The sequence below is a fragment of the Pituophis catenifer genome, unplaced genomic scaffold, assembly GCF_029215685.1.
Source record: "Pituophis catenifer annectens isolate HBS135680 unplaced genomic scaffold, rPitCat1.0.hap2 SCAF_4, whole genome shotgun sequence".
Lineage (NCBI taxonomy): Eukaryota > Metazoa > Chordata > Lepidosauria > Squamata > Colubridae > Pituophis > Pituophis catenifer.
Window position 1 is genome coordinate 66,434,962 of NW_027256884.1, and position 14,755 is coordinate 66,449,716.

Here is a 14,755-nt window from a genome sequence, read left to right on the forward strand (position 1 = left end):
AGAGTCCTGTGGACAACAGAGAGAGTCGGGTGAGCGAGAAAGCGAATTGCAAACGCTTCTCGCATGACCGGGCAGCTCTGTCAATCCAATGCGTGTGAGTCAGCCTTCAATGGCTGACCTGAAGCTGTAGCAGCTGGCAACTAGACAGGAGCTAGGAGATTCGGAGGCTGCAGTGTCGAAATTGGAACGCACCTTTCCTACCTAAACTAAATTGGACATCGGAAGAAGGGGCCAGTGGAGTCGGGCAATAAGGGCTAAGTGAGGAAGAGAGTGGCGATTGCGATCAAAGAAGAAGACTTAAAGACGACGGAGCTTGACAAGCCGGCGCGGTGAAGGAAAAGACTGACGGCGTGAGACCAACTGCACAAAAAAGAGGTTTGGCGGGTTCAGCGAGCAAGAAGAAAAAAGAACCCAGGAAAAACTTTCTTTTTTGTTGTCTACAGCATTGAATTAGCGGAGGGTGAGGCAAGCGGCAGATTTGACCATACCCGACTGTAGCGAAGAACAGGAAGCGCAGCCATTACAGTGATTAGACAGAGCAATAACTACAAAGACTGGCACAGAGACAATCTAGCAGTGAGATCCACCATAGAGTTTTGACTCTGATCATTGAATTCGGGAAGAAGAAAGGCTTGGAGAAGTCTGAAGGCTGAGCAGTAAAGAACATTACACTTTCCAAGAAGAAGAAGAAGAAAAAAAAAAAGGAAACCAAGGGGTTTGACATATGCTCTTTTTCCGATACTCTTTTCTGTAGTATTTTGACCTTTTATATACTATTATTAACTCTAATAAGTATTGCAAATTTTTATACTTTTCAATCTTCGATCTTTTTTCATATATAATATATTTTTTTGTATATTCTACCGTATATATATTTAACTATATCTAACCTTCTAATTATTTAAATATATTCACTTGCATTTGTAGTACTTATTTATATGTAGTACTTATTATATTAGCCTACTCTATTTATAGCTACAAAATATTTTGTATTTGAAATCAATTTTAAGAATCAAGTAAGTTATAGGAAATTAAGGAATAGACTACAATTGTATTTTTTAGGAAGTAGAGTGATTTAAGATATTAGGGAACGCTAGATATTTTTTTGTGTTTAGAGGACCTGAATTAACCCTTTATATGTATAATTAATTCATATTAATTAATCAATTATCAGCTGTTAAATTAATCAAGTATAACCAATCAATCAACTATAATTAATTAATTGCTATTACCAATATTGTAATTTAAGTGTTATTTGTCTAAGATATTGATTGGAAGTGTCATAGATTGTTAGATTGATATTGAGGGATTAGTAGACCTTTCCTATATCTGAAAACTAGGAAATATATTAGTACCCTAAAATGACGGAAATATCAGACAAAAGAGGTGGCAACCAGTGAATGATAATTTGGAGAAACATTGAAAGAATAATTAGAGATCAAAAAATAATTCTGAGAGAAATGACAAGCATGTCATCAACGATTTTGAAAACTGGAAAAAAGACACCCTCCAATCCCACTATAAACATGACCTCCCCAGCTACACAGAAATCAATGGAAGGGCTACCTAAAACAGAAAAATCCACAATAACACCATCACTGCAAACCGTGCAATCATCATTGACATTAATACAAGAAACTATGATGGCTATGCAGGAGAAAATGTTAAATAACCATACTGAACTAAAAACGGACATACATGCATTGGACCAGAAGATGAATGAGATTCAAGTCTCAATATTCAATAATGAGCAAAGGATCCAGAAGGTGGAACAAAGAATTGAACAAAACGAGAAGAAACTAGACACGGTGGACCAGACGTTGACGATGCAGAATAAGGAGTTAGAGGATTCGTTAATCCAATTAGAAATGGATAGGGCATCATTCTATTTACGTTTCCAAAATGTTATAGAAGATAAAGAGGAAGACCTGTGAGATAAGATGGCTGAACTAATTGCAGAAGTACTCCAACAGAACAAGCAAGAAATTATCAGAGAGTTGGATGATGTTTATAGGGTACAAACAAATTACGCGAGGAGAAACAGGCTCCCTAGGGAAGTCCACATGAGGTTTGCGAGAAAGAAAGTGAAAGACATCTTGTATAATATGGCGAGAGAGGGACAAATAACATCCAGAGGAAAGGAGGTGATTATATTAAAACAGGTGCCAAGAAGAGTGAGGGAGGTGAGAAAGGATTACAGATTTTTAGCCATGCAACTGAACAAAAGGAATATACTATTCAGATGGCTACTGCCAGAAGGGATGCTAATCACCTGGCAGGGGAGAAAAATAAAAATAGACAGTCTGAGTTCAGCATAAGATTTCCTCGACCAGTAAGAGGTGCGGAAGAAGAACAAAGCAGTAAAGAGGAAATCGAGGCAACAAACCTAGAAGAAGAAACCTCACATAAACGAAATAGCAAGGAAGAAATCACGGAGGTGAAGAAGACAGAAGAAGAAGAAGCCAAAAGGAAAAAAACAAGACCAGTAAGAGCCGTAAGAACAAATAGGAACTAGGAATCAGACAAGGAAATCAAGAATGAATGATCTAAAACTAATATCAATAAATGTTAATGGATTGAATGATTATAAAAAGAGGAAGTTAATACTCACAAAGCTAGCGAAACAAAATGTAGATATAATCTGCCTACAGGAGGTCCACATAAAAAAGGACGAGGGTAAATGTCTAGAATACACAAAATATGGCAAAGTATTTATCTCACTAGCAGAGAGAAAAAAGAGGGGGGTAGTAATCTATGTAAAAAAAGCAGAATTAAAGTACAATGATACAAAGGGTAGAACTCTCATGATTGAGGTTACAAGAGGAAATTCCAAAATATTATTAGTGGGCATCTATGCTCCAAACAAAAAACAGGGAGAATACTTTAAAAAACTCCACGAACAATTAGGAAAAATGGCATACAACGAAATTTGCATAATAGGCGACTTCAATGGCATTGTAGATTCAGACAAAGATCATAAAAGTAATAAAACTAACAAAAATAAAAGGGCAAATTTACCAAGAGCTTTTTTTGATTTAGTGGACGAATTAAATTTAATTGACATATGGCGAACCCTGCATCCGAATGATAGACAGTATACATTCTATTCCAACCCGCAAAAGTCATGGTCAAGAATAGACATGGCATGGGTCACCAGGAAGTTGGGACTAGATATAAGGACGGCAGATATTAGCCCAAACATTTGGGCAGACCACAACCCTCTTGAAATAAACTAGAAGAGCATAAAGAGAAAGAAACAACAGAGATGGAGGTTTAACGTGAAATTATTGAGTGATAAAGATTGTATAGAAAAACTGAAAGAAGTAAAGCTCTTTTTCAAAGAAAACGAGAACCAAGGAACACCATGAGTAATAGTTTGGGATGCAATGAAGGCCTATGTAAGAGGGGTAGTGATATCTTATAATGCATTTAAAAATAAAGAAAAAAGGAAATCCTTGGAAGACCTTTTTAATCACTTAGGAGAAACAGAAAGGAAGCTTCAAGAAAACCCTGGAGATGAAGTAGCAAAACAATATTGGTTGATGTGAAGACACAAATTGAATATCTTAGATCAAGAGGAATTAGCTCTAAAAATAAAAAGAACAAAACAATATTACTTTGAGAATGCCAACAAGTCGGGAAGGTGGTTGGCCTATAAATTAAAAAAGGAAAATGAAAAAGGGCAAATCCATGTACTAGAAGATGCCAAGGGTAACCTTTTAAATAAAGAAGAAGATAAACTAGAAAGAGCAAGGGAATATTACGAAGCCCTATACAAAGAAGAGGAGGTCCCAGAAGAAAAAGTAGAGCAATATTTGGCAAATGTGGAGGAAGAGAGGGAAATGCTCAATGGAAAAATAACAATGGAGGAACTTAAAACAGCCCTCTCCAAAATTAAAAATAATAAATCACCAGGCCCAGATGGATTCCCAGGGGAAATATATAAAAAAATTGGAAGAAACAATACAACCAAAATTAGTGGAAATTTTTAATGAGGCCCTGATGGGTGCAAAAATTCCAGACACGTGGAGGGAAGCGCATGTTACACTCCTACCGAAAGAAGGTGCTGACCAAAAACAGGCCAATTTCCCTTCTAAACACTGACTACAATCTATTCATGAGCATAATGGCGGAAAGAACTAAAAAAATATTAAATACCTGGATACACAAAGATCAAAATGGTTTCCTCCCGGGGAGGCAAATTAGGGACAATTTGAGAACTGTACTAAACACTCTGGAATATTATGAAGAGCACCCGGAAAAGCAGATGGCCCTAATCTTTTTGGACGCCCAAAAGGCGTTCGATAATTTGAATTGGAATTTTATGACCAAACAAATTAGAATAATGGGATTTGGAATAAATTTTGAAAAAATGATAGAAACTATTTATGATAACCAAAGGGCGAGCATTTTAGTAAATGGCAACAGGACAAGAAGATTTCAGATTAGGAAGGGGGTAAGGCAAGGATGCCCCCTATCACCGCTATTATTCATTTTGGCCCTAGAAGTCCTACTACGAAAAATTAGAAAAAATGAAGAAATTAAAGGCCTAAAGATTAGGAAAGAAGTCTATAAAACGCAAGCATTTGCGGACAATGTGGCCCTAATATTAGAAGACCCATTAGAATCCGGACTAAAAATATTAGAGGAATTGGGCAAATATGGAGAGGTGGCAGACTTCAGATTGAACAAAACTAAAACTAAAATATTAACCAAGAATGTAACTGAAGAACAGAAAAAAGAGATAGAAGAAACGCTGGGATTACAGGTTGTCAAAAAAATAAAATATCTAGGAATTTGGATAACTAAAAGGTGCTCATCCCTAAAGGAAGATAATTATATTCCCCTAATTAAAAAAGTGAAGCAAGATTTGGACAGATGGAAGAAAATTAAATTATCACTTATAGGCAAGATAGCCGCGATTAAGATGAATATCCTTCCCAAAATTCTATTCTTATACCAAAACATACCAGTGATCTTAGATAAAAATTTTTTTCTCAGAATTAAACAAAAACATCAGGGAATTTCTATGGGATGGGAAAAAAACGAGGATCTCACTTAAAATTTTACAGGGAAAAAGGAATATGGGAGGTTTTGGACTCCCCGATTGGGAAACTTATTATAGGGCAGCCAAGCTAGTATGGATAAGGGAGTGGGCCATATTGGAAAATAAGAGAATTCTAACCTTAGAAGGCCACGATCTACAGAAAGGGTGGCACGCATACTTGTGGGACACAGAGAAGAAAAAGAAAACATATTTCCACAGACATAAAATTAGGGAGTCCTTAATACAAACATGGATTGGAATTAGACAGCGATATTATACTAAAATCCCCAAATGGCTCTCCACGATGGAGGCCTTGATCTATCCAAACAGGTGGGGAATGGAGAAAATGTGCAGATATAAAGACATATTAGATGGGGGAGGAAATCTTAAATCAAATGACACCCTGAGAGACCAAGGTATAAATTTAGATTGGTGGACCTACCTACAAATTAAATCAAGATACCAGAAAGATAAGGAAGAATAGGGCTTCGAAGTAGGACACAATGGACTAGACAAAATTTTGATGGGAATGGAAAAAATTTTTTTGGCTAAACTATACAACCATTTTCTAGATGAGGACAGAGCTGAAGAGACAGCTAGAAACCAATTGAGAGTATGGGAAAAAAACATAGGACATAGTTTAAATTTCAACGAATGGGAAGAGGCTTGGAATAAAAATTACAAATTGACCAGAGCTGCAACGTATAAGGAGAATCAGTATAAAATGCTCCACAGGTGGCATCTAGCACCTGCCAGACTAGCTAAGATGTTTCCCAATATGCACTCTAATTGTTGGAAAATGTGGCTATGGTCAGGGCACCTTCTTTCACATGTGGTGGACATGCCCCGAAGCGAAAAGATACTGGAACAGAATTCGGATATGGCTACAAGAAATAATTGGAGAAGACATAGAATTGACACCGGAAATATTTCTCCTGGGAATAGTAAAGAAGGGGTATGGAAAGAAAAAGATCCATCTGATAATACATATAACTACAGCTCCTAGACTGGCGTATGCACAATTCTGGAAAGAGAAAACCCTGCCACCAGAAGAACTTATAATTAGGAAAATACTGGAGTGCGCAGAGATGAGTAAATTAATGTATGAAATAAACAATGATGAGAACTCAGAGTATTATACTGTGTGGGAAAGGTGGTATGAATGGATGAACGATAGAATTAAAGAAGGAGTATAAGGTGCGATAAATAAATAGCAACAAATAGCTTATGTGACACCAGATATATTTTATGTATATATGTATAAACACTGCAGATCCGATGTTAATAGAAATGAGATTTTTTGTATATATATATAGAATTCAATAAAGTATATTTAAAAAAATAAAAATAAAAAAAATAAATTTTGATCTGGAACCCATTGTGTGCCAGAGTCCGGCTTATGAAATCCAGAAAGCCTTAACACACATGGCGTATTACCAGTTTAGGTTCGGGGCTCAGACCTTTGAGAGATAGTCAGCGTTTGGAGTAAAGTTCCATTTGAGGTTGGATGAACCATAAAAACCCTGAGGCACTCCAAACCCTGCAGAGATTGTCACCCAAGCAGGTGCGATGGGCACAGTATTGCCAATGCTTCCGGTTTGCTTTGAAATACATCCCCACAGGAAGAAACTTCCTGGCAGATGCTCTATCAAGGATGCCTCAATATAACAGCCGCTGGGAGGAGGTGGTGCATGCCCTCATTCCCCCCTCTCCACAACAAGCAACATGGGGTTTGGCCCAATGGCCTACTGTGAGCGCAGATGAGTTAACCTGTCAGTTACGGGATGGACTGCTGACTGACTCCTGGTTCCTAGAGACCAGCAATTGCTCATCCAACAGGAAGGGTTGACGTGGAAAGGCAGTAAATTATACATGCCCCATGCCCTAAAGCCCCAAATGGTAAATCCCATGGTAAATGCCATGATGTGAAACAGGCAGGACACTTTGGGTTTCTCAAACCCCTGCATTTAGCCAAGAGACAGTTCTGGGGGCCCCGGATGCAACACGAAATAGAGGACTATGTCAAAGGCTGTCTGGTCTGTGCAACCATGGGGAAGCCCCCTGGCCTCTAACATCCATGGCCGACCTGACCCAGCTGTGGGAGGAGATAGCCATAGAGTTCATCATGGAGCTTCCGGAGGGCAATGGTCAGACCATCATATGGATGGTCATCAATTTGTTTTCAAAACAGGCACATTTTGTACCATGCCCTGGGTTGCCGTTGGCACAAAAATTGGCTAAACTGTTCCTTATGTATATCTATCACCTCCACTGCATGCTGCGGAGGATAATCTTGGATTGGAGGGTACAGTTCACAGCTAAATTCTGACAGGACTTCATCAGAATGATAGAGTCATCCCAGGGTTTAAGCTCAGCATTTCACCCAAGTACGAACTGGGTGGCAGAAAGGACCAATGCCATAGTGGGAAGATATCTCAGAAGCTATGTCACCTACCAGCAAACCAATTGGGCAGAGCTCCTGCCATTTGCAGAAGTGGCATATAACAATGCTGTCCATAGCAGTATGGATTTTACTCCCTTCAGAGTGGTGCATGGAATAGCAAAAGCAATAGCACTTAGATTTATATACCACTTCATAGTGTTTTTACAGCCCTCTCTAAGCAGTTTTACAGAGTCAGCATACTGCCCCCAACAATCTGGGTCCTCATTTTGCCAACCTCAGAAAGATGGAAGGCTGAGTCAACCTTGAGCCGGTGAGACTTGAACTGCTGAACTGCAGCTAGCAGTCAGCTGAAGTAGCCTGCAGTGCTGCACTCTAACCACTGAGCCATAAACATTGTTCCCATACCTGAATACCCTAGGGAAACCCCTGCCCCTGTTGGCCCAAAGGAGTGGAGAGAAACCTTCCAGGGGATGTGGGGAACCATAAAAGTGGCCTTGAGAAAAGTAGCAGAAACCCAAAAGTACAAGCCGACAGGAATCAAGCTCCACAGAAGCCATTCCAGATGGGTGTACCTGTCAACAAAATACCTGAAATTGAAGGTCCCCTGTTGAAAATTTGGTCTGAAGTTCCTAGACTTATTCCCCATTGTGTGGATAATTAACCCCATGACAGTGGAGCTGAAACTACCCTGACTGTTAGGGAAAGTCCATCCTGTCTTCTATAGTAGTCTATTGAAACTAATAGGAGAGGCCTCTGTCCAGTCACAAAGAGCACCAGTATCTAGCCCTGTGGAGGTGGGGGGAGACCCAATACAAGATCGATCAGGTATTGGATTCCCAGCTACATAGGGGCCAGTAGGTCTGATGGAAGGGCTATCTCATCACAGATGCCTCCTGTGGTGACCTGGGCCAGAGAATAGGTTTAACTCCCCTTTATTGCTTCAACTTTGCTCCCAAACATCTCCAAGTCATTTGCTCCTAAGTCCTGGAGCAAAGCTCTCACACAAACCTTCAACAGCCTCTGGCTGCAAGTAGTCCAGTAAGCAAGGTTAGCAAAACAGTAACCAGGGCGAGCAGTCCAGTAAGCAAGATTTGCAAAATAGTAATCAGGACCAGCAGTCCAGTAAGCAAGGTTTGCAAAGCAGTAACCAAGGCCAGCAGTCCAGTAAGCAAGATTTGCAAAGCAGTAACCAAGGCAAGAAGTCCAGTTAGCAAGGTTAGCAAAACAGTAACCAGAGCCAGAAGTTCAGCAAAGCAGGCAAACCAGGCAAGCCCCACAAGACAGAGCACAGTAATCTCCAGACGTCAGCAAGTACACACAAGGCTCCACAGATTCAATGCTTGTTTCTGACAAATGCCCCTTCCACCAGCATCTCCTTATATCTCAGTCCCCAGGTGTGCCTTGTGAAGGGGGACAGGGCACTCTCCTCCCTCGTAATCAGCTCAGTCTGTGTTGTTCTTGCCTTCTCTCTTCTCTTCGTGCTCTAGGATCAGGAGGTCCTTGCTCATCACCTGAGCTCTGTCTCTCATATTCATCTTGCCCCTGTTCCTCCCCATCTTCAAGCTGTTCTAATCCTGAAATGCCTTGGCCTGACCGGCTCTGCCCTTCCCCAGTTTCCTCCAAAGCCAATGGAGCTGCCACCTCAATCTCTGTCAGCTCCTGTTCCAGCTCATCTTCCCCCCGGAGATTCAGGCTCCAATGGGGGCATGACAACTCCTGGGTAGCGAGTAGAGATGTACAGGCACCCCGACTGATAAGGAGGTTTCACAGGGCACATCCCCATAAACCAGGAGGGGATGTGGGAGGTCAGGCATAATGATCTACTGATGTATGTACTCACTGCTTATACTTCCTGTCTTCCAGGTGTAGCCCTGGTAGAGGGGGGTTGCCTGTCAAACCCCGAGCCCGGGGTTTGCCATGGCTGAGGTGGGGCGGTGGGTGCTTGGTGGCTACAACAATGGTGGGAGCTTGCTGCAGCAACAGCGGAGCCAAGCCAACACACCACTCTGCAGCAGCAGAGTCGAAACCCACCTGACGCTGAAAGCCAGCATTTATTGATTGATTGATTGATTGATTGATTGATTGATTGATTGATTGGTTCAATATATATGCTGCCCTTTTCCGGAGACTCAGGGCGGCTTACAATGTGTTAAGCAATAACCTTCATACTTTTGTATATACCTGCTTAGTAGGCCTTTCGTCCCCCCCCCCAAGCGGTGTTCTTTTTTATACAAAGTCAGCTTATTGCCCCCACAAACCGGGTCCTCATTTTACCTACCTCGAAAGGATGGAAGGCTGAATCAACCTTGAGCCTGGTGAGATTTGAACTTGCAGTAATTGCAGGCAGCTGATGTTACTTAACAGTGCTTTAAGTAACAGTGCTTTAGTCTGCTGCGCCACCAAGGCTCTAATCGCAGCCAGCAGTGATTCAGCTGACAATCAGCTGTTCCAGAGCACAATCAGCTGTTCTGCCAATGAGCAGCTGTTGAGCAGGCATTGGTTGAGTGGGTCTGGCCAACTTGTTGAAGGGGTGGGGAGGGCGTGGCCGATTGGTGTGGTGGCGGGATGCGGTGCGGTTCTCAACTTTAAAAGATCCTGGAAGGCAGATGCTCCCAGCACTGACTATACATCTAATTTTGATTTGGAACTCATTGTGTGCCAGTCTGGAGTATTAAATCCAGGAAGCATCAACACATATTACTGGTTTAGGTCCGGAACTTGGACCTTTGAGAACTAGCTTGTAGAGCATTATGTACTAAATTAAAAGTATATAAACTTAAAAAGTGTGCTTTGGATACAGCTTTTACGTTTATGTACTTTATTGTTTAATTTACTTTTTTACTTTTTACATCTTTACTCACTCTGTCAAAATGCCATCAGCAGTATCTCGTCCCTCTGGAGTATCCCAGAATACCCTGGATGTTAATTTATTGGGTTCTGCTATTTTCTCCTTTACACTTGGACACTGAATTCTTGGAGGTTCCATATCTATACATAAAAACACAGACAAACATAATGATTTGTTTTAAGATAGTGTTTACTGAAGCATAGAACATTTTTAAACAATAGTAATAACATTAAGCCACAAACTGCTACCAGGACAGTTAAAATTAAACTGTTGAATATTAAAATGATACCAATAAAATGTTATCTAAAATACTAGAGAACTATTTATAACACCTGTGCAAAGAAATAAAATGTTTCACACAGTGATTTCTTGCCTACTCTTCAATTTTAGTTACTTTTAGTTATTGCTTATTCTAATTTTGCAAAAATAAGTGCTTCTTCTATTCAAAGTTGTTTTATTCAAACAGTCTTCAGTTTTTTACTACATTATAATTATAATTGGCACCCCTACTTTTCTAAAATACTTTTTTCCCATTTTATCATTCATGTTGAATTTCGATGAAACTTGGTTTCTTTGTAGACAATATTACTAGTAAGCCTGTAAAAACTAAACTAAAAACTAAATGGTTAAATTTACACTAAATTTCAAAAATCTGGTCTTGATTTTGAAGAAAATGGAATTATTCAAGTGAAAAAAGATGGCAGAAGACTAAGAGACTAAAGCTTTAAAATTCCATCTGCAGACTTTTAAATATTTTGCTTGCATTTGGATATCTAATTGAAATTACAGTATATGAAACTTTATACTGGGTATCCATTTTGCTGAAAGGCACTGTGTTCCCACTAAAGTATATATAGCCTGAAGCAGTGGTGGTATTCAGCCAGTTCTATCCAGTTCAGGCGAACAGGTAGCGGCTGGGTGTGGCTCTGCCCACCCACCCGGAGGTAATCACATCCCATTTATCCACGTTTTTGACACTCTGCGTATGCGCAGAAGGCCCTGAGCATGCGCGGAGTTGGAGGTGTGTGCTCACATTTGTGAACCAGTAGCAAAGATAAGTGAATACCATCCCTGGCCTGAAGCCATATTGCTTCACGTTCTTAGAATATTTATACAAATCAAACTGGTTCATACATTACGTATGTCAAAAATGGAATATATAAATCTATTAGGTCCAATGAATACTACTGTTCTTTTTTTAAAAAAAACCCTGCATTGTAACATTTGCTTGCTGCTTAAGGCAAATTAATCAATCATCAGTAAATTGAAGCTCGTAATTCTGCATGCAACTACAAATGTTGTTAATGGATAGGGCAACCTTTTATAATGTGCTGCCCAAAGAACAGGCAGTTGCTGTAAATAAGGCAATGCCTAATAAGAATAAACTTAAATTAATAAAAAATGAAATATTCCAGTTTCCAGAATTTTCAGTGCTTCAGCTATATAATTCTAAGGACCCTCTCACTAAATAATAAAATATAAACTATATTTTTTAATAAATATCAGTTACATTAATATAACAATCCTGCATTATTATCGGAACTGTATCTCAAGACTCTCTTGGATCTGTAAATTCTTCTTGCCTGACCAGAATGTTCTATTCAGTTTAACATTGAAAGTTATTAGATAAACACAACCCAAATTCGCAAAAGGCAGGAATGTATGGTTTTATATATAAAGAAGCCATATGCAGCTATGCTAGTTTGCTAATAGCTTTCCAGAAATACCAAACCCATTGCAAAATTGTTGAAATCATGTATACTTGATGTTAACAGGAGTCTCAGAAATAACATCTATACATGATGATTGCCTAACGTTTTTTTTTTAATTCTGACCTTCCTTCTAAAGAACTTAATATGGCTTATGTGATTCTGTGCCAACCTCTATCAATTTTATCCTTATGAAAGTTGGGTTTAGAAATCAGGATTTCATTAAGTTTCAGGGCTGAACATTGATTTGAACATATGTTAAGCAAGTGTCCAGAAGACCTAGCAACTCTACTACACTGTTTTTTTCTCTCTCTTTAATTGCTCCAACTTGAATAGCCTATTAAATATTCAGAAAGCTCTGTTGGATACCTAATTTAGGATGCGATGAATGCAGAGAAATATGACTGTTTTCTCATCAATGAGAACTCAATGCAGGGATGATAATGGCTCTCATTTGTTTTTAGCCATTTTTAATAGGGACACTATTTGCATGCTGGGTCTTAGTTTAGCTGCATTATAATCTTTTGATCCTTAGAAAATTGTATAATAGTGCCAGAAAGTATACTAAGGAACAACTGTGTTAATGGCCTTTTGCATTTTAAATTAGTATATCTCTTACTCAGAGGTGGGCTGCTGCCAGTTCGGACAAACTGGTTGTTACAATTCTGTGCACTTTACCGAACTGGCAAATCCCACCACTGGCTGGTCCTGCCCACCCTGCCCTGCTCTGCCTCATCCCGGCCTGCCCTGCTCCGCTCCACCCCACCGCACCCTATCTCAGCTTGCCTGCCTTGGCTGATGGCTAGAGTCATGCCCACGCCCAGCTACTCCCTGGCTCACTTGCCCAGACCACACAACCCAGCTGATCTCCATGCCTCACCTGATTGCCTTCCTTCACTGCAGCCTACCACACCGGCCATGTGGCCCAGCTGATCTCCGCATCTTGCCTGCTCTGCTCACCGTGGCTGCTCATGAAGGTAAGGTGCTTGGCCGAATGGTAGCCTCAGGGTGGACACAGTGAAGCTCAGCCACCTTTTGGGTGTGGCTCTCGCCATCCTTCCATCTGCATGCCACCTGTTCACCCTTCACCTTGGGTCAGGGCCTGGGGGATGTGCCAGATGCTGGTTCTACCCTTCTCCAGGGCCTCCGCCGACATGCCACCTGCATGCCCCCCTCTGGCCTCAAACTGCAGGGGGCCCAAAGCAGTTTGGGTAAGGTTCTTACCTGTAAAAAGTCCCATCAGAAAGTGCTGCAATGGAGAGAAGCAGCCGGGTTGAATCTCCGGCGACTCTCAGATCTTGCAGCCGCTTCTTCCAGCCCTTAGTGTTGGGCAAGCCTTGGTCGCTTACAGAGATGTTCCATGTGCTCTCCAGCAGCTATTTCTCTCTGCTGCTGCTCTCACTGGGAGGCTTCTTGTGCAGCACAGCAAAATTTAGCAGCCGTGAGCCGCCATTTTCCTCTAAGTCCCATCCGGAAAGCACCATGGCGAACCTGGTTGAATGTTGTTTCTCTTTGCTGCAGTGCTTTCCACATGGGACTTACAGGACCCAAAGTGGCAGCTCACAGCTGCTGAATTTTGCTGTGCTGCACAATACACCTTCCAGCAAGAGCAGCAGAGGAAACAGCCACCGACCTGGAGAGCACGTAGAGCCATTCCACATGCTCTCCGGGTCAGCAGCTGCTTCTCTCTGCTTTTTTGGTTTCTGGGTTATATCTTACTGATAGCTTATAAACAAGGGCCATCCAATACATCATTCAAATCTGTGTTGTTAAGTATTCAAGTTCAGTCAAATCACAAAATGCTTGTTAAATTTCTTTTCTTTCTGTTTCATTAAACTTTTATTTTAACATTGATATGGGTAAGCACAAACAAGCCTTACTTTGAAACTGCTTCTTATGCTCATATTTAGCTACTGATGTCCACTGAGAGTCCTATGTTGATGTGGAGGTCTTTTAATCCAATCTTCTGCTCAGGCAGGCAAACCAATACCATTTCAGACAATTTGTATTTGGCAATGGATGAAAACAGAGTATATATTGTTGGGTGAAAACAGATCCCTTCCATTACCTACAGGCAACTTTAACCTCCAACCACAATCAAGTCCAAAGTACAACATTGTTTTATTTCTTTTGCAGTAGTAGCCTTTAACAGGATGAAAAGGCAACAGAGTTTGACCACTTTTTTCAGCAGGAAACCAAGATTGGAACCAGATACAACAGAATTGTTCTTGGATGATCCGAAAAAGTCACAAGCACCACCACTTGAACTTGGAAAAAGCAGCAAGACAATTATTGGTGACTCTGAAATTGAAAATAATCTTCCTGAGTGCTGGACATTGCAACAGTATAACAAGTTTAAAGAAAAATATGAGGGACTGGAAATTTCCAACAAAAAAATAAGTTTATGTATTGTGCTAAATTTGACTTCACAAAACAAAAAAGTGCTCATATATCAAAGGAATGCAGATATTTCCTGATTGAGGCAGCAGGGAAAAATAAAGTGATACAACAACAGTGGTGGGTTGCTACCAATTTGCACCAGTTCACGTGAACCATTGGCAAAAATTTGGGCAAGGTCGCTGAACTGGTAACGATGGCCAGCTGGCCACGCCTTCAAACCAGTTCCCCGGTCGCCATGTTGGTCGCCACTATGTTCTTCACGCACTGCCTTCCATTGCCTTCCAAGTTCAATGAGATGCCTTCCCATTGCCTTCCAAGTTCAATGAGATGCCTTCCCATTGCCTTCC

General features: G+C 40.6%; 1 protein-coding gene across 1 annotated transcript in view; it reads right to left on the minus strand.

The window, feature by feature from the left end:
• The window catches only part of SRPX (sushi repeat containing protein X-linked), a 208,454-nt gene that overhangs the window by 17,127 nt on the left and 176,572 nt on the right, over positions 1 to 14,755 (minus strand). Inside the window, 1 exon segment of the mRNA XM_070943415.1 lies at positions 10,313 to 10,439. Within this exon segment, the coding sequence (XP_070799516.1) occupies positions 10,313 to 10,439 (127 nt within the window).